This window comes from Apium graveolens, chromosome 3 (genome assembly GCF_009905375.1).
Source record: "Apium graveolens cultivar Ventura chromosome 3, ASM990537v1, whole genome shotgun sequence".
Taxonomy (NCBI): Eukaryota; Viridiplantae; Streptophyta; class Magnoliopsida; order Apiales; family Apiaceae; genus Apium; species Apium graveolens.
In genome coordinates this window covers 37773044-37796303 of record NC_133649.1, presented here as the reverse complement: position 1 = coordinate 37796303, position 23260 = coordinate 37773044, and the positions used below count along the sequence as shown (strand labels likewise).

At 41.0% G+C, this 23260-nt stretch overlaps 3 protein-coding genes across 4 annotated transcripts; 1 reads left to right on the top strand and 2 right to left on the bottom strand.

Moving 5' to 3' along the window:
• Positions 1–567: 567 nt before the first annotated feature.
• LOC141712145 (aluminum-activated malate transporter 9-like) lies at positions 568–19478 on the top strand. The gene is made up of 6 exons (XM_074514964.1): positions 568–999; positions 1608–1745; positions 1862–2131; positions 2356–2492; positions 2565–2711; positions 18606–19478. Exons 1-6 carry the CDS (start codon positions 639–641, stop codon positions 19266–19268), a joined length of 1716 nt encoding a protein of 571 aa, XP_074371065.1. The 5' UTR covers positions 568–638; the 3' UTR covers positions 19269–19478.
• On the bottom strand, positions 11436–18931 carry LOC141712146 (uncharacterized). Of its 2 annotated transcripts, none has more exons than XM_074514965.1 (2): positions 13317–14027; positions 11436–13052 (listed from the first exon to the last, which is right to left on the bottom strand). In XM_074514965.1, exons 1-2 carry the CDS (start codon positions 13474–13476, stop codon positions 12109–12111), a joined length of 1104 nt encoding a protein of 367 aa, XP_074371066.1. In that variant the 5' UTR covers positions 13477–14027; the 3' UTR covers positions 11436–12108. The 2 variants fall into 2 exon arrangements, with proteins under 2 accessions (XP_074371066.1, XP_074371067.1); XM_074514966.1 differs by lacking the exon at positions 13317–14027 and adding an exon at positions 18792–18931 and having other exon boundaries at positions 11942–13052.
• A 104-nt stretch (positions 19479–19582) lies between the features above and the next one.
• On the bottom strand, positions 19583–23055 carry LOC141712147 (protein PLANT CADMIUM RESISTANCE 7-like). Its single transcript, XM_074514967.1, has 4 exons — positions 22782–23055; positions 22621–22692; positions 22303–22518; positions 19583–19850 (listed from the first exon to the last, which is right to left on the bottom strand). Exons 1-4 carry the CDS (start codon positions 22993–22995, stop codon positions 19771–19773), a joined length of 582 nt encoding a protein of 193 aa, XP_074371068.1. The 5' UTR covers positions 22996–23055; the 3' UTR covers positions 19583–19770.
• Between the last annotated feature and the right edge of the window lie 205 nt (positions 23056–23260).

Sequence of the window (23260 nt, the reverse complement as noted above, 5' to 3'; positions counted from 1 at the left end):
TCTATTATAAAACTATACATTATTAGAGTATCGAAATACGTACAAATAGTGAATGTATATAACCTGGACGGAGATATTAGTAAATAAGGGAATACTTGTCCCTGGGGTCCATTATGAGATAATTTCATTTTGTTGAATTCAACAAAAGATTGATGTAATATACGAGTTCTTGTACCTCTGTTTAGGTAAATAAAAAGTGGGCTTGTGGTACGGATGTGTGTATAGTAATTATTAATTTTGAATAAATTTTATGTAACTTAAAAAATAATTTTTCTGTTAATTATTATCAAATTATCTTTAATTTTCAGTAAAATACTTATTTAATACCAATATATATTTTTGAATTCTAAATTCTTTTGACTAAATACACTAGTTCACTTAAAAAAATTCATTAATATTCTATACCGATCCCTTTCACGCAGAATAAAATCCTAATTCCTATCTATAATATGTCTCCGCTCTAGGACCTACGTACGACTGACTGTACGGGTATAAAAAGATTTAGAATTTGTGTTCTATATGTAAATCAATTCACATATTTTATTAATATATTAAAATTATTTAAACATATATGAGTTTTTAATCTGACACATTGTTGTATCTATTTGGGGGGTTGTTTTTAGTGGTAAACTGTAGTTATGGCAGCTAAATTAGGGTCTTTTAGATACACTTTTGCAGAAAAAAGAGAGCTTGTCAAATTGTTATCTGGTGGTAAAAAAGGCTCTTCTGAGCTTTATATTAACACCAATCTTGAACAAGAAGATAAGGCCTTTTTTAGTGAAAAAGTTGCTATCTTTTGGAACAATTTGAAAGATGTTGTTGTTAAAGGTTTTGAGATGGGTCGGACTGACCCGAGAAAGATTGTGTTTTCTGCTAAAATGGGCTTGGCTTTGGTGCTTATTTCTTTCTTGATTTTCTGGAAAGAACCCATTAAAGAACTTAGTTTTCACTCTGTTTGGGCTATTCTTACTGTTGTTGTTGTGTTTGAGTTCAGTATTGGTATGTCTTGATACCCTTTTCTTGGTTTTTTGTGTTTTGATTATGTTATGTATGTGTTGCTTGTTTGATCAGTATTGTTGTTTGTTGATGTAAATTGATTGGAGAATTGTGGCTTGAATGATTTTGTGTGTCATGATGGATTTTGTTATGTCCCTTTTGTTGTTTTACGGTATTGTATGTGGAATTATCTTGAAAACGTATTGTTGATGATTCGTTGCAATCAGCATTGTTTATGATTGACTGGATCATTAATTGTTTGGTTATCAACTCACGGGAATCGTGAAGTGTTAGGACTTAGAAGGTGAAATTGACATGTATATCGTATTTCTGTTTCAGTTCTTTTACTCACTCCGAAGCCCTTTTTTTTCAAAAATAATTTGAACTAGCGGGACTACTGTATGTATTTTTTAATCCATTCTTATTAACAGCTGTTTGTTTAAGATTATAAATCCCAGAACTTGTATATAGCATTTGGAAGATATAGTAGGTTTGGTTGTTCATAATTTGCACATTTGTTTCAATTTAGCATTTTATGTTGGTTAATCCTGAGATTATGCATCCAAACAATGTATCTCTTCTCTAACATGTGTGGCTATGTTCTCTTGCAGGAGCCACATTAAGCAAAGGATTTAATCGTGGACTGGGGACACTATCAGCTGGGGGTCTTGCTCTTGGGACGGCACAGTTATGTCAATTGGCGGGAGACTGGGAAGAATCTGTTGTTATTGTCAGCGTATTTATTACAGGTAAAGATTGTTTCAGGCTTTTTCTTTTTCTCCAATGTCACTTGTTTTTTTATTAAATTATTTTTTCATCAAGTGTAGTTTTTGACTTTTTGTACATGTGATTTTTTCCTTATAAGGTTTTTGCGCCACTTACGCAAAACTGTATCCCACATTCAAGCCGTATGAATATGGTTTCCGTGTCTTCTTGTTGACGTATTGTTTCATTATGGTGTCCGGCTATCAAAAGGGAGATTTTTTACATACAGCAATAACCCGCTTCTTGCTCATCGCACTGGGGGCTGGCGTCAGTTTGGCGGTTAATATCTGCATATACCCTATTTGGGCTGGGGAGGATCTACACAATTTGGTAGCAAAAAACTTTACACGTGTTGCTGACTCTTTGGAAGGTTAATAGACACTTAACTATATCTTACATTTGGTGGAAAAGCAATTTTCTAAAAAGCTTTAGTGCTTATGCCAAATTTGTATTTTGCTTTTTGTGAAGTAAATTATACCCTGATGAGCTAGTACACTAGTACAGTAGTAAACAACGCTGTAAATTATGCCATATGTACGGATTGGTATCTAATTTGGCTAGGGACTTTTACTAATTTTTTAATCTTCTTCTCAGGCTGTATCAGTGGATATCTTCATTGTATTGAATACAAGAGGATCCCTTCAAAAATTCTTACTTACCAAGCGTCTGACGATCCAGTGTACAGTGGCTACCGATCAGCTGTAGAATCTACCAGCCAAGAGGATGCTCTGGTAATTATCTGCTGATTGAACTTTAAGTTGCACGTTTATATTTTTCTTTAATAAAATCATACATATTTGCAGCTGGGCTTTGCTATTTGGGAGCCGCCTCATGGTCCTTACAATATGCTTAAATACCCCTGGAAAAATTATGTCAAAGTGGGTGGCTCGTTAAGGCATTGTGCATTCATGGTCATGGCATTGCATGGATGTATACTCTCGGAAATACAGGTTACATACTTTTTAGTTTTATTTGTTATTTCTTTAGATAGATGTTCCTTAATAAATGGATGATGCACTCGATATGCGATGTGTGAAAAATTAAGAGACTAGTGAATGACAGTCAAAGTTGTCTGAACATAATCTATATTCTATACTTTGAGTCCATTTAAATGGCACCAAAAATTTTTCTCACCTAAAATTCTGTTGAACTCCATTCTAAATAGTTCTGTGGCTCAAAAATCTAAATTTGTAGGAACTATACACTACTACAGGACGTGGATTTCTACTGATTCTTAAGGAAGTAGCATAAGAATATGAATTCAGTTGATATGGTATACTTTTTAAATTTCGAAGGTATAAAATCTACCCAGTTAATATTTGGGAAATTGCACAATATATGATTCTTTTCTTGTCTTAATTGCTAAAATACGGTGTTCCTCTTTCTGTTCGGTTTTTAACTTTTTTATTTCTAAAGATAGTATTACATGTATCCACAACACTTCTTTTTCCTTTATTTCTTTGTCATGGAATGTAGAAAGAAATGTAAATTGGCCCACGGCCGCATATGTTTGACTACTATCAATTCATCCATCATTTTTGTTATGCCCAAAAATTGGTATAAACAATATTTAGATTAAGATTAATAAAATGATCAGAATTAAAAGAGAAGTGCCTGAAATCTAGGAAGAAGATAAGATTGACTTTCCATAAATAGAAGGCGCGCCCTAAGAACGCGCCCCATTGATTGAATAGCTGATTGACAGTTGTGGTTATCATGCTTTAAAGGCGCGCTCCAACAGGCGGAGGAGGCGCGCCCAGTTATTGAGAAGGAGGAGAGAATTTTCTTAATTGAAACCTGTAGTGTAGTGAGCCTTAGGGCGCGCCTTGAGCAAGGAAGACTCTTTGGACGGGTTGTTTGGATATGATTGCTTTGGCAGACTTGCTTGATTTAGACAGAATTGAAGCGAGCCCTAAAGATGAATAGTTTAGGGCGCGCCCTATGATGTAGAATGATATAAGAAGAGACCAAAGGCTGGTAACACAAGGCGGCGCCAACATACAGAGATGTCAGGGCGCGCCCTCAACTTTTACTTGACATATAAATATAGCTTTTATGTGCTGCTTGGATGGATTCTCTGGAAGACTCAAGGAAGATGGAGAATGTTATTACTAACCTATTTGATGCAGGTACTCTATTGAAAAACTCCTTCCTGTAGCATATCTACAGGAAAGGCAGTGTCCGTGGTCAGAGACCTCCAGGGGTATGCCTGGACTGAAGGCCTCCTCCTGTAGTCAATGGGTGTCCTCATTGGGGATGTGGGGTGAAAGCTGGTGTGTGCTTTGGGAGCTCTGTCTCTGTAGTCAACGGGTGTCCTCGTTGGGAGACTTTGGAGTATCCTGCACTTTGCACCCAAAAGCTTGGGATCACTTGTCCTGTAATCTGGTAGGGGCTCCTTATCGGGGGACAAGGATGCGTCCAACATTTGGGGTGAACCACGGCTATACCTGCGTCCACAGATTAGAGAAACAGCTGGTAGCGGAGGGTTATCCTTGGCCAGGGAGATGCCTCATCCGTGAAGTCTCGAAGCCGTGGACGAGCCTTGGGCCTTTGTGGTTGGGCCTCATTGGCGGACATTCCTAAAGCTAGTAGAAGACGGTTTCCAGTGGGCTTCCCATTGGGTCTCGGGATAAGAAATCTAAGCTCATTAGGTTTCTTGTTCTCCAAGAACTACGTGGGCTTGATCCCCTATAAATAGGGGTACGTAGGCACATTGTAAGGGGAAGAAGCGAGAGCGCAAAGGAGCCACCACTAACCCTAAGCAATCTCAGCCCCCAATAATCAACACCACCAAACACTGTTCATCTTTTCCGACGAATACTGTTCATCGGATCCACTGACTACTGTTCACGTTTCCGACAAAGAACCGCCATCACAGATCTTGTTTCCGGCTACTAACCTCAAGTTTTGTTGTTCCCAAATTCCTCCGTCAACAAATTGGCGCTAGAAGGAGGGGTCGAACAAGATCTACATCTGGGAGGAAGGATGTCTCAATATCACGATGAAGGTTTTTACGATGGAAGTTCTGAAGAAGATTCCGATCATGGCTGTGAATATGAACCATACGTTCCGCCAATGACTGACCGTCCCACACCGGACGTTGGAGGACAGCCGCCTGTGCTCATCAGCAACGCCGACTTGTTGGAACAACTGTATCGCATGGGCGACGATTTGAATGGTTTCGATTCAAGGTTAAGCACCGTGGAACGGCGCAAGGGCAGGAGGGGTCTTCGCCACAACCGAGCGGCTTAGGCGCCTGGAAAAGCACCCATGACAGATAGGGATGTCTCGACCGGCCATGGCCACACTGAAAGAGGGCGTGTGCCGATAACCCCGCGACGCTTGGACTATTCTAATGACACGTCCCCGATCGTTGAGCTAGTGGAAGAAGATGCTGATGGACGGGAAATTTTGCGAACAGATAATCGGGGAGCCACCCATCCGCACCGCTCTGGACGTAGTCTCGAGGAACGCCGGCAGGCGGAGTCAATGCCGGAGAATCAGCCACGAGGCTTCGCAGCTCTGAAAGATCGCTTGGGGATTCGCTTGGGCGATGGCGATTTGAGAATGGTGTTACTTGAATGGCAGAGAGAAGCTGATCGCGGAGATGTGACGCCCCATGATACAACGCGTGTGCCCCTGAACTCTCAGGAAAATCGGGAGCGGCACCGCGATCCAACGCGTGTGCCCCCGAATCCCCAGGAAAATCGGGAGCGGCACCGCGATCATGAGAGAGCTCCTCCCCGCAGATCGCTGGATCGATATGGACGTGGGTATGGAAACGATCGATGGAGAAGGCCTCAATGGAAAGGAAGAGGTGGAGGCCGAGACAGATATTTAGACGGATACCGTCGTGGCAATTACCGCGGACACCTTGATTCCCGCTGGAATAACCAAGCAGATGGCTATGATTATGTGGAACATGATGATCCCAGGAATATAGAAAACTATGATCGCGGTACGGTTTGAGGCCGCGGCCAAGGTAGGGAAGAGAAATAAGGGAGAAATCAAGAACGAAATCCTGAAATAATTGTAATACCTGAAGACGCCCATAATACAAACCAGCAGCAAGCCCCCCCCGGGGGGAATCAAGTGGAAATACCTCCATTGCAACCCCAAGGTCCGCAGCCTCAAATGCAGACCATTCCCGGCGTGGGAACTTTCAATGTAGGAGATCTAAAAAGGCTACTTAACCATCTCGAAGGCAGGGTGACGGCTACAGCTGAAATCCCTTCCCCATTCTCGGCAGCAGTAAGGGATGCACAATTGCCGGCCGGGTATCGCAACACTACTAGCGATCTCCGTTTCCACGGAAACTCAGATCCGGTGGAATTCCTGGGTCGTTTTAATATAGAGATGGATGTGTACCAAGTCCCGGACTTGGCTCGATGTCGTCTCTTGGCGGCAACCTTTAGAGAAAGTGCCCAGCAGTGGTTTCAAAAGCTCGGGCCAGAGGTGATCACCTCGTGGGATCAGATGAAGAATTTGTTCTTAACTAAGTTCCAAGCCGCGGTGAGATACGCTCCCTCTGTCACATCTCTTGCCAATGTTAGGCAAAGAGAAAATGAAAGCTTAACATCGTACTTCAAAAGGTTCAACGCCGAGTCTACTAGCGTGAAGGGGGCGTCAGACGAAGCCTTAAAAAGTTTCCTGATCGCAGGATTAAGGGTTGGTTCAGATTTTTGGAAGCACTTGCAAGGGAAAGATCCGGCCACTCTCGCAGATGTCTTCGCGATGTCTTCGCTTTGGCGGAATCCTTTAAAGCTATAGAACAATCTTTGGCAGATGTACAACCAACCTCACAGTCGAGTCAGAGAAACAAAGGAAGGAAGAGGGATAGGTCACCAAGCCCGAGATACCGAAGGGATAGTCGAAGCCCAGACCGGATAAATACAGCAAGCACAAGGAGGGGATGGAGCCCTCCCTCAAACTATGACTACAGGACAAGCCGGTACACACCTTTGGTCGCATCTATCGACCATATCTACGAGGTAAACAGAAATAAAGGGCTATTTAGAAAACCTGAAGCTTTATCATCATGGCAAAGCAAAGACAAGAAAAAATATTGCGAATAACATGAATCATCTGGACATAACACGCACGAGTGCCGACATTTAAAAGACGAAATCGAAGCGCTTATCAAGGAAGGATACCTCGGAGAATGGGTAGTCAAGGAAGTAAGGAAGCACAAGGATGACAGGACAAGGGAAGAGGAAAGACGAGCCCCACGCGGGACAAACAATGATACCCCGGAGGAAAATAAATTTATCAGAGATGGCAGTATCCGAACAATCTACGGGGGAGATCCCGGAATGGAATGCAGCAACCGAGCCTTGGCAAAATACGCTAGGGAAGCCCGGTTCAGGCCTCTCACAGATATTCATAGGGTGGAAACCCGGCCACCCAAGGTGTTTAAGGGTGAGTCCATGGATATCACTTTCAGAGAAACAGATGCCCGATGGGTACATCACCCACACAATGATGCGTTGGTTATTTCCATCCAAATCGGTACAAAGAATGTCCATAGAGCCTTCGTGGACAATGGAAGCTCAGCAAACATCCTCTATTACAGCACCTTCAAAAAGATGGGACTGCCTGATCAGGATATGTCGGGGGAAGACTCGTGGGTCTATGGTTTTTCAGGTGCAGGAGTTAGAGTCATGGGGTCAATTCGGCTCCCATGTACACTGGGGGAAAGCCCACTGTCGGTAACAAAGATGCTCGAATTTAAGGTCCTGAATCAGGAATCGTCCCACAACGTGTTATTGGGACGACCTTTTCTGCGGGAAATGAGAGTCAATCCTTCAATTCATCACCTAAGTATCAAATTTTCAACGCCGAATGGAGTGGGAAGTATCAGGGGTTCCCAATATGACTCACGGGAGTGCTACAGGCAAGCAATGAAAGGTTTCAGAAAAGACTCCCACGCCGATGATACTCCGGACGTGGATCGGGAGAAAAGCATTGAGCAACCAACCGAGGAAATCCGAGTCCACTATTATGTTGAGCAAGAAGAAGAACATCCCTCTGAGTTGCCCTCGACAATGTTGTACTTGGAAGACACAATCAGAATTGATATGTTGGAAGAAGAAGAGGAGGCGATGGATACCATAGTCCAAGCAGATTTCCATGGGGAACGTTTAAAAGGAAGATTTGATGTCTTGCAAAACCTCGAACAGGGTGATGCCATTCCTCTTGCAGGAGCACCCTCGCCCGCAAAACATACTGAAAAAGTTGATGACTCTACTACGCAAGGCACACCTCCTGAAGGGGATGCACCCTCTCTACAAGACCAGGAGATCTATAACCCCCTTGACTTGGATCCCCGGATACCAATGCCGACGGAAAAGATGGGGCCAGCAGAAGATACGATCGAAATCCCCGTTGATGAAAAAGACCCGAGTAAGGTTCTGAGAATAGGGTCCCAATTGGCACCAAGGTTAAAGGAAGGTCTTTCAATATTTCTGTTGGCAAACCTTGATGTATTTGCATGGAGCCATTCTGATATGGTGGGGATTGATCCAGAAATAATGTGCCACCGATTGAATATCGACCCCAAGCATAAAGGGGTTCGACAAAAACGAAGGGCCGTAAGTGGAGAGAGAGCTATAGCCCTAGCAGAAGAAGTAGAAAGGCTCCTAGACGTCGGACTAATTCGAGAATCTTTTTACCCAGAATGGCTAGCAAATCCGGTATTGGTAAAAAAGCCCAACGACAAATGGAGAACGTACGTGGACTTCACCGACCTAAATAAAGCATGCCCAAAAGATAGTTTTCCCCTACCAAGAATTGATCAGTTGGTCGACGCCACGGCGGGACATGCCCTGCTCAGCTTCATGGACGCATACTCCGGGTATAACCAGATCCTTATGTATGAGCCTGACCAGGAGCACACCTCTTTCATCACTGATAGAGGGCTCTACTGCTATATCGGAATGCCATTTGGTCTGATCAACGCCGGTGCCACTTACCAAAGGTTGGTAAACAAAATGTTCAAGAAGCAGATTGGGAAGACTATGGAAGTGTATGTGGATGACATGCTCGTGAAATCGAAAAGGGCGGAAGATCACATCGCCGACTTAACTGAAATGTTCCATATCCTGAGAAAATATAGGATGAAACTAAACCCGCAGAAGTGCGTGTTCGGCGTAGAGTCGGGAAAATTCTTGGGATTCATGGTCAATAACCGGGGAATTGAGGCCAACCCGGCAAAAATAAAAGCTCTGCTAGACATGAAATCTCCTACCAGTGTCAAACAGGTACAGAGTCTAACAAGAAGGATCGCGGCCCTAAATCGATTTGTGTCAAAGTCGTCGGATAGGTGCAAAGAATTCTTCAAAGCGATCAAAGGGAGAGGGAAGGATTTTCTGTGGACCCCTGATTGTGAAGAAGCTTTTCTGAAAATCAAAGAACAACTGGGAAATCCGCCGATGTTGGCCAAGCCAGAAGACGGAGAAACATTAATTCTGTATTTGGCGGTGTCAGAATATTCCGTCAGTGCCGTCTTGGTAAAGGAAGAAGCAAGCCACCAGTGGCCTGTATACTATGTAAGCAAAAGGTTGTTGGATGCGGAAACCAGATATACCAACATGGAAAAATTAGTGTACGCTCTTATTCTTGCGGCACGAAAGCTAAGACCGTATTTTCAGGCTCACAGAATAGAAGTTCGCACCGCTTATCCGCTCCGACATATTTTACATAAACCCGAATCGTCGGGAAGAATGTTAAAATGGGCCATAGAGCTAGGGCAATTCGATTTGGAATATTGTCCACGCACGGCAATCAAAGGACAAGCGCTGGCCGATTTCGTACTTGAGTTTGATGACGAAATTGATGATAAGGCCATAGTGCCGGCAGAACCAACCTCGCAAGAAAGTCATCAGGACGAAAAGAAGCAGGAACTCCCCCACCCGTGGTGGACATTACATGTGGACGGGGCCGTAAACAACAGCGGGTCAGGTGCCGGGATAGTCTTGATCACTCCGGAGGGGCACCGCTTGATGAGTGCTATCCATTTCAAGTTTTATGCTACCAACAATGATGCTGAGTATGAAGCCTTGATTAACGGTCTGAAGTTAGCTCTGGAGGTAGGGGCCGTGAATTTGATAGTTCGAAGTGATTCCGAATTAGTTGTCAATCAAGTCAACGGAGGATTCCAAGCCCGAGGACCGCGGACAGAGGTGTATATGAGATGTGCAAAACGCCTACTGGGAAAATTTTCAAGTGCTAGACTGGAAAGTGTTCCGCGAGAAGAGAATAGTAATGCGGACGCTTTGACCAAGATGGGTTCACAGATGGACAACGTTCAACTTGGACAAATCCCTTTGGGAATCCAGGAAGTTCCAAGTATCCCAGAGGTGGAGGTGTTTCAAACGCAAGAAATCCCACAAGAAAACTGGATGACCCCCATCTATAACTATATTCAGTCAGGGGCTGTACCGGAGGATAAACTACAGGCTCGACGTCTTCGGTACCAAGCTGCAAAGTATGTCGAGTATGACGGGGTACTATACAAGAGAGGATTTAACCAGCCACTGTTACGTTGTGTGGACAGGGAAGAAGGAAATTATATTCTCAGAGAGGTGCATGAAGGGATTTGTGGCAATCACTCGGGGGGTGGTTCCTTGGCATTAAAAGTGCTCAGACAAGGGTACTACTGGCCGACTATGAGGGAAGATGCTTTCAATTTTGTCCGGGCTTGTGATCGTTGCCAACGGTTCGCCAACTATTCCAACGTCCCGACATCCACCATTACCTCATTAACAAGTCCTTGGCCTTTTGCCATGTGGGGGATTGATCTCATTGGAGAGTTACCCAAAGCAAAGGGGGGTGTGAAATACGCCGTGGTAGCTGTGGACTACTTCACCAAATGGGCAGAAGCCATGCCACTAGCCACGATCACGGCAAAGAAGATAAGGGATTTTGTGTTCAACTCCATAGTATGCAGGTTTGGTATTCCTTACAAGCTCATTTCAGACAATGGAAAACAATTTGATAGTAAGGAGTTAAGGAAGCTCTGTGAAGACTTAAAGATGCTTCGCCGCGGTTTATCATCCGCAGAGTAATGGTCAGACAGAAGCCATAAACAAAATCATAAAACATACCTTGAAGGCAAAGTTAGAAGAAAAGAAAGGGGATTGGCCAGAAGAAATGCCTATGGTCCTTTGGTCTTACAACACGACACCTAGGACGACCACAGGTGAAACCCCTTTTCTGCTGACCTACGGGTATGAGGCCATGGTTCCCGTGGAGGTAGGAGCAGGATCTCTACGGAGAGATGCGTTCGTCGAGGAAAATGCAGAAGTTAACTAGAGGCTCCACTTGGATCTGTTAGATGAAGCCCGGGCAAACGCTCAATTGAAGCTCGCTGCGTACCAACAGAGGGTCGCAAGGTATTTCAATAAAAAAGTAAAACCCATACCGTTCAAGGTTGGAGACCTCGTGTTGCGAAAGGTTATGCCTAACACTAAGATAGCTCAGCACGGGATGCTTGGAGCTAATTGGGAAGGACCGTACAAAGTCAAAGCTATACTCTGGAAAGGGACCTATCGCTTAGAAGATCTGGATGGTAAACTTATTCCTCGAGCATGGAATGCAGAACATTTTATCAGTAGGGTGTGGTTGTGTCCCCCTTGTTTCCTTGTTTTAATTCTTATGTAATAGGCTAGTAGCAAATAAATTCCTCCATTCCTCCTAGCCTCGGGGGTAGTACACATGACTGCGAACCTCGAAACTAGCTGAAGGAAGAAATATTTTTCAAATAATTTCCCCATAGAGTATAGTAGCCATGGGACTGGTGTAATTTACCCACTAGAGCGCGTTATCAATAAAAGAGAAAAGTTACTTCAAAAGTTACTGTATTTGCTTAACATGAAAATTCTCATCTGAAAAACATCAATGGCGCGCCCTATAAAGAGGCGCGCCCTATCTGATAACTCCTGCTTTATGATCATGACAGACATAGTAGACAAAGATGAAGGAAACAAATGCACATGGTCAGCAAAGTAAGACTAAGGGAAAAAACTCCCCGAAATAAGGCGCGCCTATTGGACCAATAAGTCAATTAAAATATGACAAAGGTACTGATGGAAAGAAACACAATAACAAACTTTGAGATCACACAAAAATCTATAAGGGCGCGCCATATAGTAACATACTCCATGGAAACATATGATTGCCAAGGGAAAAATCAAAGTGACTTAACAAATTTTTGAGTAAAAATGAAATTAACAACGAGTCATACATGCAAGAATAAAAGAGTAGCAGAAAAACAAGTCATACAACTTTGCACAGCATCAAAAGAGGGCTGGCTCCTCATAAGTATTTGAAATTTAAAGCAGTAAATAATCAAGGCGCGCCTTGGGACTGGTCCGTTGGGGGAATAGATTGAAGAGGGACAGTTGGATCAACTTCAGGCGCGTCCTTGGAGACTTCCTCTTGTGGCGCGCCCTCCGCTTCTTCTTCTTCTTCCAACCCAAGTTCTATCCTCCTCGCCCTGATCTCAGCAGCATGCTCTTTTTTGAATTCCACAATCTCAGCAACAGTCTCCTCCCCAAACTTCTCAAAGGAGTAGTCAGGATCATTGGCCACAAAACCCACTCTGTAGAAGTGAAAACCATTGGCAAATGCCTCATCAGATATTTCCCTCTTTTCATCAGGCCAGCCTAGTTTTTGTTGCTCCTCCAGATATTCAATTCTCAAGTTAGCTGCACCCAGCTCAGTGTGGAGAGAGGTAGCCTTTTTGTTGGCAATCTCTAGCTGGGAAGTAAGATTGGCCACCTCATCCTTGAGAAAAGAGATTTCAGAATCCTTAGCTTTAATGTCTTTGGCATGCAGAAAGTCTTTGTCTTTGAGGGTGTTCCTCAAAATATTGTTGTCCCCCTGCAGCCTCTCCAGGCGCGCCCCCTCTTCCAGTAGCTTATCCACCACTCGAATGGAGTGGATAAACAATTGGCAAGATGCCTTTATTGAAGCACGAGCTGCATCTCCCAAATCCATGGCTTGCCATTGCTCCACTTCTTCATCTGAAACATGAAGGGAACCCATGGGGCCAAGAGCGTTCAAGGCAGCAGAAGAGACGGAAGGCGCGCCCTCTGCTCTTTGCCTCTTAGGCGCGCCCTGCTTTTCTGTGAGGTCAATGATGGGCCTCTTTTGAGCAGGTGCAGTTTGAGGGATGGAGGCAGAAGTTGGAACAGATGCCTGTGCAGCAGGAGCATCCTTCTTCGATTTGGGCCTAGGCTTATCACCAGGGCGCGCCCCAAAAGACTTGGGGATTCTTGGAGGAGCCATTTCTGCACAAGACATAAAGACATATTAGTTAGACATGACAGTCAAATATGTTGAATAATGCAACAAATAGAAGCAATTGATAGAGACAACATTGATAAACATGAGTAAAATACTACGCCTAGAGTAACAGGGCGCGCCTTAAAGACGCAAGAAGAATAAATGAACGAAAGTTTTTCTATCCAGTATGACAATGGAGAGTTAACAAAAAAGAAGTAAGACGCGCCAATAGTGAAAAGGCGCGCCTTTATATTCTACAGTGAATGAACCTGAAGGATCTTGGTCTTGTAGGGAGCCATCCTCTGTTTCCTCTTCTTCTTCAGCTTCTTCGCTGTCTAAGTCAATAACACGAGAAACAGGAGCACCCTTCCTAAATTTTACGTATTTGCACTTCACTCCTACTTGGTCAGAAAGGATCCCTACTCGCATCAAGTTGGATCGAGTGACTAAGGTTTTTAAGTTCCACCTGTCAGAAGCCACTCTAAGGAGGGCTTCAGCTCGTTTTTTGGGCTCGCCTTTAAGGGGTTTTGAAGCTGGTCTGTCTGAAAAAGTATAAGGATGAGAAAAAAAAATGTAAAAATAACACAAGGGAAAAGACAAAAGGGCGCGCCCTTACTTGGTGACTTGTTGAATTTTAATCCTTATTCTGGGAACGTCATAAAGGTAAAAGAAGTTTTCTTTCCAACCTTTCTCATGGCTAAGCTTGCCAGAGGAAAAACCCTTCTTGTTATGTTGCTTGTCCACCACCAGATAGTAGTACCCATGATCAGATTTCCTTAGATTGAAAAAATAAGCAACTTCTGCCATTGACGGTTGAGGAAAGCCCAAGTCCATATAGAGGATAAACAGAGCCAGGATAAACTTGTAGCTGTTGGGAGATAGTTGAAGTGGAGCAACATCATACAGTTCTATCACTTCCCTGAGGTAGGGGTGTAAGGGCGCGCCTATACCTAAAGATACTAGCTTGGGGCTGGTCACCATTCTGGGGATTTTAAAGTTCCTCCCATAATTAAAGATATGGGGCCGCATCATGCTCAAAGGCCGCGCCCATATGCCTTCCATATCGTAAAACTCCATGAGCCATCCTAGTTGCTCATCTGAACAGGCTGAAGACAGGCCCACACAGAAAAGCTTCCCATGCTCCTTCCTGAAACGCTTCTTCATAGCTTCGGTACATGGTTCAAATTCATCCCAGTCAAAATCTAATTCACTATCAGAAACTTCCCAGTGGTGGAAAGGGATTGGAGAAGGTTCAGGAGAGATGGAAAATTGGAAGGAGTCCTCATCAAAGAAATTTTCCTCATTGCGAAGAGGGGACGCACTCGCTTCAGGCGCGCCCTCAGAAACGGGGGACTTGGGCGCGCCCTCTGTTTGTTGGGGAGACGGACTTGGAGATACAGTCCTGTAGGATACTTTAGAGGGTCCCGCACCTACGTTGACGCCCCTCTCAATACCCCTATATCTATCAGCATTCAAACTCTCGAACCAATCATCATCGTCCAGTTCTGTCCTATCTGGGATTGGGGATCTATTCTTTTGGACCAGCTTCTGCTTGCCTTGCCTACGAGATAAAAGAATATTGTCCGTGGACGAATTATCTGAGGAATCGGCCATCAAGGTACCCTCTTTGGAATCCTGAAGAAGGCGCGCCACCCGGTTCAGAAATTCAGGAGTGTGGTGGGCGTTTGGAGGTTGAGGATCGAAGTAAATATTTGGGGGCGAATAAATCCCCAAATTGGTAAGAAAATTCTTGAAAGGGTGAAAAGGAGAGGACGCGCCCTCGTCTTCCAGCTGTCAAGAAAACCGAAAGAAATGTTGAGGGCGCGCCCCATACGAAAGAATGAGATACAAAAGTGTAAAGAAAATGGGATAGATAGGTGGGGGGTGTAAGAGAAGAGTATTTTCTATGATCTATATCAGCTCCCTTTTAAAATAAGCCTTCTAACAAGGGGCGCGCCATCAAGAAAATCTTAGCCTATTATTAAAAGTCTTTTTATTACAACAGGCGCGCCCTATTCTGGTCATGAACAGGTTATAAGCCAAAGATAGGGCGCGTCCTAAGTTGCTGGTGGATTCTAAGGGCACAGATGGTCAGGTGCAAATTGTAATTAACGATTGATATTCTCAAAAACACAAATTTAAAAGTTAGACCCAATGATTTTGGATCTAAAATAGCAAAATTCGAGACTACACATATACATACACAGATACATACATTATTTTATGCACATCATCAAGAACAGAAATGGGAGATGAAAAGGTAATGCGACATGCAATGTGATTTACTTAACAAAATTCAGAGATGCAAGAAGTTTTTTGTACCTTTTCGAATGGAGAATAAGTTGGCTAGAACAGATTTAAGAAATGGCAGCGGAGAAAGCTGATCCCAGACAAAGCTTCTTTTCGCCGGTATGATAAGTTTTGGAGAAGGGTAAAGTAGGAGAGAGAGTAAAAGTGAAAAGTAAAAAGAAAGGGTGTAACTGGTATTTATAGTTGAAAATGACAGCTGTCAAAATCAGTCACATCCATCGCGAATCCCTAGTAATCAGGGGAACTGTTTTTAAACCGTTTGAACTTCTAGGATGCGCCCTCTTGAAGGCGCGCCCTATTTCGTTATTATGGCACCATTGAAGCCGTAAAGAAAAATTGGAAGGCACGCTCTGTTTAAGGCGCGTCCTGTAAAAAGTATTGGAAGATTTGTTTATACAAATTCTAATAAAGGTGAAGAAAAAAATTCCAATCCCATTTTCAATAGCATATGGAATTTGGGGGTAGTTGTTATGCCCAAAAATTGGTATAAACAATATTTAGATTAAGATTAATAAAATGAGCAGAATTAAAAGAGAAGCGCCTGAAATCTAGGAAGAAGATAAGATTGACTTTCCATAAATAGAAGGCGCGCCCTAAGAACGCGCCCCATTGATTGAATAGCTGATTGACAGTTGTGGTTATCATGCTTTAAAGGCGCGCCCTCCAACAGGCGGAGGAGGCGCGCCCAGTTATTGAGAAGGAGGAGAAAATTTTCTTAATTAAAACCTGTAGTGTAGTGAGCCTTAGGGCGCGCCTTGAGCAAGGAAGACTCTTTGGACGGGTTGTTTGAAAATGATTGCTTTGGCAGACTTGCTTGATTTAGACATAATTGAAGTGAGCCCTAAAGATGAATAGTTTAGGGCGCGCCCTATGATGTAGAATGATATAAGAAGAGACCAAAGGCTGGTAACACAGGGCAGCGCCAACATACAGAGATGTCAGGGCGCGCCCTCAACTTTTACTTGACATATAAATATAGCTTTTATGTGCTGCTTGGATGGATTCTCTGGAAGACTCAAGGAAGATGGAGAATGTTATTACTAACCTATTTGATGCGGGTACTCTATTGAAGAACTCCTTCCTGTAGCATATCTACAGGAAAGGCGGTGTCCGTGGTCAGAGACCTCCAGGGGTATGCCTGGACTGAAGGCCTCCTCCTGTAGTCAATGGGTGTCCTCATTGGGGATGTGGGGTGAAAGCTGGTGTGTGCTTTGGGAGCTCTGTCTCTGTAGTCAACGGGTGTCCTCGTGGGGAGACTTTGGAGTATCCTGCACTTTGCACCCAAAAGCTTGGGATCACTTGTCCTGTAATCTGGTAGGGGCTCCTTATCGGGGGACAAGAATGCGTCCAACATTTGGGGTGAACCACGGCTATACCTGCGTCCACAGATTAGAGAAACAGCTGGTAGCGGAGTGTTATCCTTGGCCTGGGAGATGCCTCATCCGTGAAGTCTCGAAGCCGTGGACGAGCCTTGGGCCTTTGTGGTGGGGTCTCATCGGCGGACATTCCTAAAACTAGTAGAAGACGGTTTCCAGTGGGCTTCCCATTGGGCCTCGGGATAAGAAATCTAAGCTCATTAGGTTTCTTGTTCTTCAAGAACTACGTGGGCTTGATCCCCTATAAATAGGGGTACGTAGGCACATTGTGTAAGGGGAATAAGCGAGAGCGCAAAGGAGCCACCACTAACCTCAAGCAATCTCAGCCCCCAATAATCAACACCGCCAAACACTGTTCATCTTTTCCGACGACTACTGTTCATCGGATCCACCGACTACTGTTCATGTTTTCGACAAAGAACCGCCATCTCAGATCTTGTTTCCGGCTACTAACCTCAAGTTTTGTTGTTCCCAAATTTCTCCGTCAACAATTTCTTTCATACTTCTAATCTTTGTTATATTCATATATTTTCATATAATGCGCTTATAATCTCTCTGTTTCCATTGATGTGTATATAACTATATGTGCGTGTGTATAGACACACACATATTTATGTACTAAGTTACCCGGACTCGGGTACGGGGGTCGGACACGGGTGCGGATACAAGTGTTAGACTCTTGGTTATTAAAAAATTAGGATTCATGGATATGGATCCGAAATTGGATACGGGTGCGGGGATTCGGTATATAACCTTCACATAAGTGAAATTATACCTACTTTTTATACTTCACATTTCTAAATTAATGTTCTCTAACAAATAAAGAAAACACCTACATAACTGTTTATGGTATATTTATAGCATAAATTGAAAGGATAACATGGTAATAGTAATCTCTTAACATTCTTATTGAGAATTAAGTTGTTGTGAGGCCTTGCAAATCATTTTGAACTAGATTTCTTGAAGTCAAATTGTCCGGTTTTGATATATGAAGAATCCGACTCAGATCCCATACGCACACCCATGTCATATCCACTCGACACGTGTATGATGGCTCGACACGGGTATGATGGCTCGACACGGGTATGAGGGCAAAACTGAAGAGTCCGGGTAACATAGTTTTTGTACGTAGATCTAGAATGTTGCATTTTTATTGATTCCGACGAGTATTGTTGCTTCATCATTTGGTTAATTTTGGCGTTGATATGTGATATGGCTCATTGCGGTAAGTTTTCTAGTTAGCATCATCACTTTTGTATGGATTTCGGAACGCCTACAAATTGTTTGGTGGAGTGTCACAAAGAAATAAGTTGCACAAAGTTGATTTTGCTTTGCTTATCTTTGTACATTTGGGTTGACTTTTTGTTACAGAGTTGTTTTGGCGGTGTTATGCATTTGATTGACTTTTGGGTTTTTATAAAGTTGCATCAAACAACCTGAATCCTCTAAATTGCAACTAATGCAACGTAAATCAACTTTAAAATGAACTATCAAAAAATTGAAATAAAGTTGCATTATAGGTTGCAAAGTTGCAAATCATATTTTTTAAAATAAACCTTAAAACATCATATTTTTGTGACTGCTTAAAAAAACATATTTTTAGATAAAAAATGATATTGATGGTATATTTATAAGAACTCCTTAATTTTTTAATTTGTACCACTTATCTTATATATTGTCTAAATGAGTTAATAATAAGGTATGTACTGTCGTTTGATATGCAAAGCCACGACACATGATATTGTTCTACTTGCAATATTTTCCTTTCATGTGTCAATCTATTTACTTTATAGGATGTTTATTAACTTCGTTGTAACTTGTATTATTTCTCTTTTATGGGGTCATCACATTATTATACTTAATTTTATATAGGCTCCAGCTGAGAGAAGACTAGTTTTTCGCGAGGAACTGCAGAAGACAGGTACTGCTGGTGCCAAAGTATTACGTGAGATTGGGAACAAATTAAAAAAGATGGAGAAGTTAGGAACCGTGGATATACTTGATGAAGTGCACGAAGCAGCGGAGAACTTGCAAAAAAAGATTGATCAAAAATCATACCTTCTTGTCAATTCAGAAAGCTGGGAAATTGGAAAACCAGCAATAGTACTAGAGGATCCTCAAGATTTTCTAACAACAGATAGTGACGAAAAAAGATTTCCAGAATATAAATCTCGCAGTGAAACTGTTCTAGATCTGAGCTCACTCCAAGGGAACTGGGATTTCAGCAAATCTAACATAGATGACAAATCCAATACTAGCGAAAGCTTCGGTAAAAACAATTCTGCAGCTTCTAACCAAGAAGAGTCGAAGACTTATGAAAGTGCCAGTGTGTTGTCTTTGGCAACATTTGCATCGCTATTGATCGAGTTTGTTGCAAGGCTCCAGAATCTTGTTGATTCGTTCGAAGAGTTGAGCATCAAAGCAAACTTTAAGGAACCTAATGATGAGGTAGTTGAAGGAGTAGAGGCAAGCTGGTGGACCAGGTTTTGTGGGTGTTTTGAATCTAAGAAAAGAGAAGACTGTTTACTAGTTTAACAAATGTTTCATAAAACATTTAAGGGTTGCTGTCAGTGGGGGTTGTATATATTTATAAACGTACTAGTACAGCTGGACAAAGGCAACTATATGTAGTTAAGGCTGTCAGATTTCATCTAATCTAAAAGAGAATTATTCCGAATACAAGGCCATGACTGTGTATTGTTATTTTTATCAGTTAATTATAATGTAGGCGTTTGTATTTTAAAACGTGATACTGAACAGTACAACCTAAAATTATAGAGTTGTACATCATGCACATTAGACCTGAAGCTTTTAGATTTACATGACAAAAATGAACTTTGCGCCAGCCATACAAATCAAATCTCCAAATATCTAGAACAGTGATACAAATATATAAGCTTACATATAAGAAGCATGAAAATAAACTTGCATTGCAAAATAAATAAGAAAAACTACTGTCACAAATATTAATATCCAAAATGCAAACTTGTATAGGACTAGAAAAAATAGGTTTGTGGGGATTTGGTTCTTGGTTCATCTATTTATGCATCATTCCAGGGTTGGCCGGTGGTGTCATTGGATAGTTCTGTTGCTGCAAGGATAAGTTCCCCTGCCATCCTGCAAACCAATTCACATTACTACTGATAAAACAAAGAGTAAAGTGCACATTGTGTACTTACCAACTACAGTATTGTTGCTAAGGCCTAAAAGATATTAATTGTTCGTATATTAATTGGTCCGATACCAAAATTGTATGTATATGATGTGTATTTTATTTTAAAACAAAAAATAAAATTGAACAACATATATTCGTCATGCTAAAAAAGATACTCTTTTTATTTCATTTTAAGTGTCATTTTTTGATTAGATTTAAATTCCGATGATCTGACCACTTAGTACTGTTATTCTTACCACCAGGAACCATAGTGCTTCTTATACCTACCGTGCCTTTTCTGATAATCTATAATGGTCCAACAATTTTCTTCATTGTGTCTTTTACATCCACACTCCAAACATCTATCAGTATTAGTACTTTTACGACTATTATACATAGCAGCAATCTTAGTATTAGTAATATTTTGAAATTTCATAGAATTTGTGTGAGATTTCTCCTCTTGTTGAATTATTGAACAAGTCGTTTCAACACTGGGCAATGAAGAGATCATCAAGATTCGGCTCTGTTTTGGTGCATGTGCATCATCCAAGCCGTTTAAGACTGAAATAACTTAGCCTAACCTCTTGTTTTTCACATCTAAAGCCTTAAGAAGTAACCTAATTTCATCAGTTCTGTTACTATAACAAATCAGTTCGGTTACTATAACAGGCAACAAGTACATATCATCCAACTCCTTCAAACAGTAGCATTTACAGTATAATACTCAACTAAAGGCAGTATATTCTGTTTCAAGCTAAACAGATCTTTATTATGCTTATATTTGCGATATCCATTCGTAAATGAAACGGTTCTCCAAATATTTTTTAATATCACTTTAAGTGTTAACAAATAGTATAGATCTCCTAATTGAATTAGAAACATTGTTTTGCATCCAAGAGATTATCATGTTGTTGCAAGTATCCCATTGAATAGTATCATTTGCATAAGTTATGCTTTCAAGATGCGAACCCTAGTTTCCGCCTCAAATACAGTAGGATCTCTATGATACGCTTTCATTCATGTAATCCCCCGCGTCTTATAATTTCGATACATTGATCGATGTAGGTTCATCACTTGAGAATTTTGCAAATCTGTGAACGAGAATTTGCTACTCAAGGTCTATTGTTGAGCTTCAATTATCCCCGATTTTTCACAAAAATGATGATCTTACTAGTTACTTACACCAAACGAACTCGACACACACTCGATTTGTACAATTCTAAGAGCAAATCCAACACCTTCCTTAAATGAGCTCTTAAGTTCAAATCACTAATACATCACCTTCATACTTTATCTTTAACGAACAATTAGTCATCCCTTATATCATTTTTATTAATAGAATATTAATTTCTCACTTTTTCTTCCACTCATTTCTTTCTATTTCTTCCACTTTTTGTTCATATATTTTCAAATTTATTATTATTATTATAATAATAAGGGATGTATTTAGAAATCAGTGTTGGAGTTGAAATATAAAATCATGTTCCTGAGAGTTATTATTTTATAATATTTACAAGCAAACTAGTGGTCTTGCTCTAATACCATGAACAAAACACAAAATTGATTAGAGCAAGTCTAAGAGTGCCCTAAATTCATGTTCTAAACTAAAATTTAAGGCATTTTGTTTAAATTTGTGCTCCAACAATGTCCTAGTGGTGTCTTAAAACACTAGGACATGAATCAAATGCCTCATTTTTAAGGCATCCCTAGGCATGCCCTATTTAATTTATATCAACAAAAAAATTATTTCCCTCTTTTTTTACGCATCTCTTCTCTCTTATCTTTTCTTTCCTTCCAATTATAATTCAAATATAATATTATACTAATAATAGGGCATCATTATAAGACATATTGTTGGAGTAAATATGCAAAATTCATGTCTTAAATCATTAGGACATTATATTTTATTATTTTATTTTGAAAATATATTTTATTATATTTATAAGGCATCTAGTAGAATATTGTTGCACTTGCTCTTATGCAGAATTGACTTGACTGAGAGAGTTTGTTACGTTTTATGTATTGTATTTATCATTCGTCCTCTGCAAGATTACATACGTAACGTTGACCTATATACAACGCATATCAGTAATAAAATCGTAACTAAAACTAAAATCTAACAGAGTATTAATTTGACCTTGACAACTATAAATCTTTCCAAGTATGCCGTTGATTATATATATATATAGGAATACAATGTTAGAAATGTGAGGAATACAATGTTAAAATATCAGTACTTAAATTACTCAACACTAAATTTAATTCATAAGTTACTATTAAAAAAAGACGGTATCCATTTTTAAAAAGTCAAATTGTACATCTTAAAATTTTGAGAACATTTTATAACTTCACTTTAATTTCACAAACAATCAAATAAATGTAATAGAAAAAAGGAGGGAAAGAAGAAAGGATTACCAATAGAGGGGTCAAATCCTCTGTGGCGAAGCTCTCTATATTCTTGACAAAGAGCACAGGGATGGCAGAAGCAATGAATTAACAAATCTGGTGCAGGAGTCCCCGTCAATTGGTATTGCCTCCTCATCTCCGTCCGATATGTGTATGAAACGAAGCATGGCATTCCAACTAAACACCCCCACATCGCACCATAAAACACTCCCTGGCTCGTGCATTCTATACATAATTCATCACCATATATATATCAAAATTTTAGTTTTCATAATAAAACCCAAATATCTTATTACTGTATTTCATATACATGAGTTGAAAGCTTACTACTGTGGCCATTGTCAATGATCTCCGCGATTTGTCCAAATGTCACACACGGGAAGAATGCTGTGATTAGAGCTGAAATATTGCATGCAACACCAAAGTCAAAAAATTAAATATCCAAGGAATTAAAGTACCCACATAATAGCATATTTTTAGATAATTACCATTTGACGGATCCTCCAGGCAACCAAATAATTCAGTATTCCAGTCCTCAGGCTTAGCCTGTGGCTTTTGAGAAACTGGTGGATTTTGATTAACCTGTTGAAATTGCTGAGGTTGATGCTGAGGTATTAGGTTGTAATCTCCATGATCAGCAGTCTGATCATCAAACTGCTCCTCGCCTTGTTCATCTTGGTTCTCTTCGTCTGGACGACTCATGGCTCAAGAGTACTCTTGGTTGACAACACAAATAAGTATTTTTGTAGTGCAGGTAGGAAAACAAATGAAGATTCTTAATTAGAGTTATATAAGTAAATCTTTATACTATTTGAAGATAAATAATATATATTATTTATAAATTAATCTATATTACTTTCAATTCAATAAAAAATACTGTAAATGTAATATTTTATTGGAATATTGATTTAATAAACAAACTAAAGCTAAAGAATTTAATATAAAAATATATGATTGGACAATAATA

Excerpts from the sequence above, each read along its gene's own strand:
- LOC141712147 (XM_074514967.1), bottom strand. The coding sequence starts at position 22,995 with ATGAGTCGTCCAGACGAAGAGAACCAAGATGAACAAGGCGAGGAGCAG. Across the intron at positions 22,519-22,620 it reads CATTGACAATGGCCACAGTA|AATGCACGAGCCAGGGAGTG; the intron begins GTAAGCTTTCAA and ends AATTATGTATAG. Across the intron at positions 19,851-22,302 it reads AGGATTTGACCCCTCTATTG|GATGGCAGGGGAACTTATCC; the intron begins GTAATCCTTTCT and ends ATTGGTTTGCAG.
- LOC141712145 (XM_074514964.1), top strand. The coding sequence starts at position 639 with ATGGCAGCTAAATTAGGGTCTTTTAGATACACTTTTGCAGAAAAAAGA. Across the intron at positions 1,000-1,607 it reads TGTGTTTGAGTTCAGTATTG|GAGCCACATTAAGCAAAGGA; the intron begins GTATGTCTTGAT and ends GTTCTCTTGCAG. Across the intron at positions 2,132-2,355 it reads TGTTGCTGACTCTTTGGAAG|GCTGTATCAGTGGATATCTT; the intron begins GTTAATAGACAC and ends TCTTCTTCTCAG.
- LOC141712146 (XM_074514965.1), bottom strand. The coding sequence starts at position 13,476 with ATGCGAGTAGGGATCCTTTCTGACCAAGTAGGAGTGAAGTGCAAATAC. Across the intron at positions 13,053-13,316 it reads ACAAGACCAAGATCCTTCAG|AAATGGCTCCTCCAAGAATC; the intron begins GTTCATTCACTG and ends TGTCTTGTGCAG.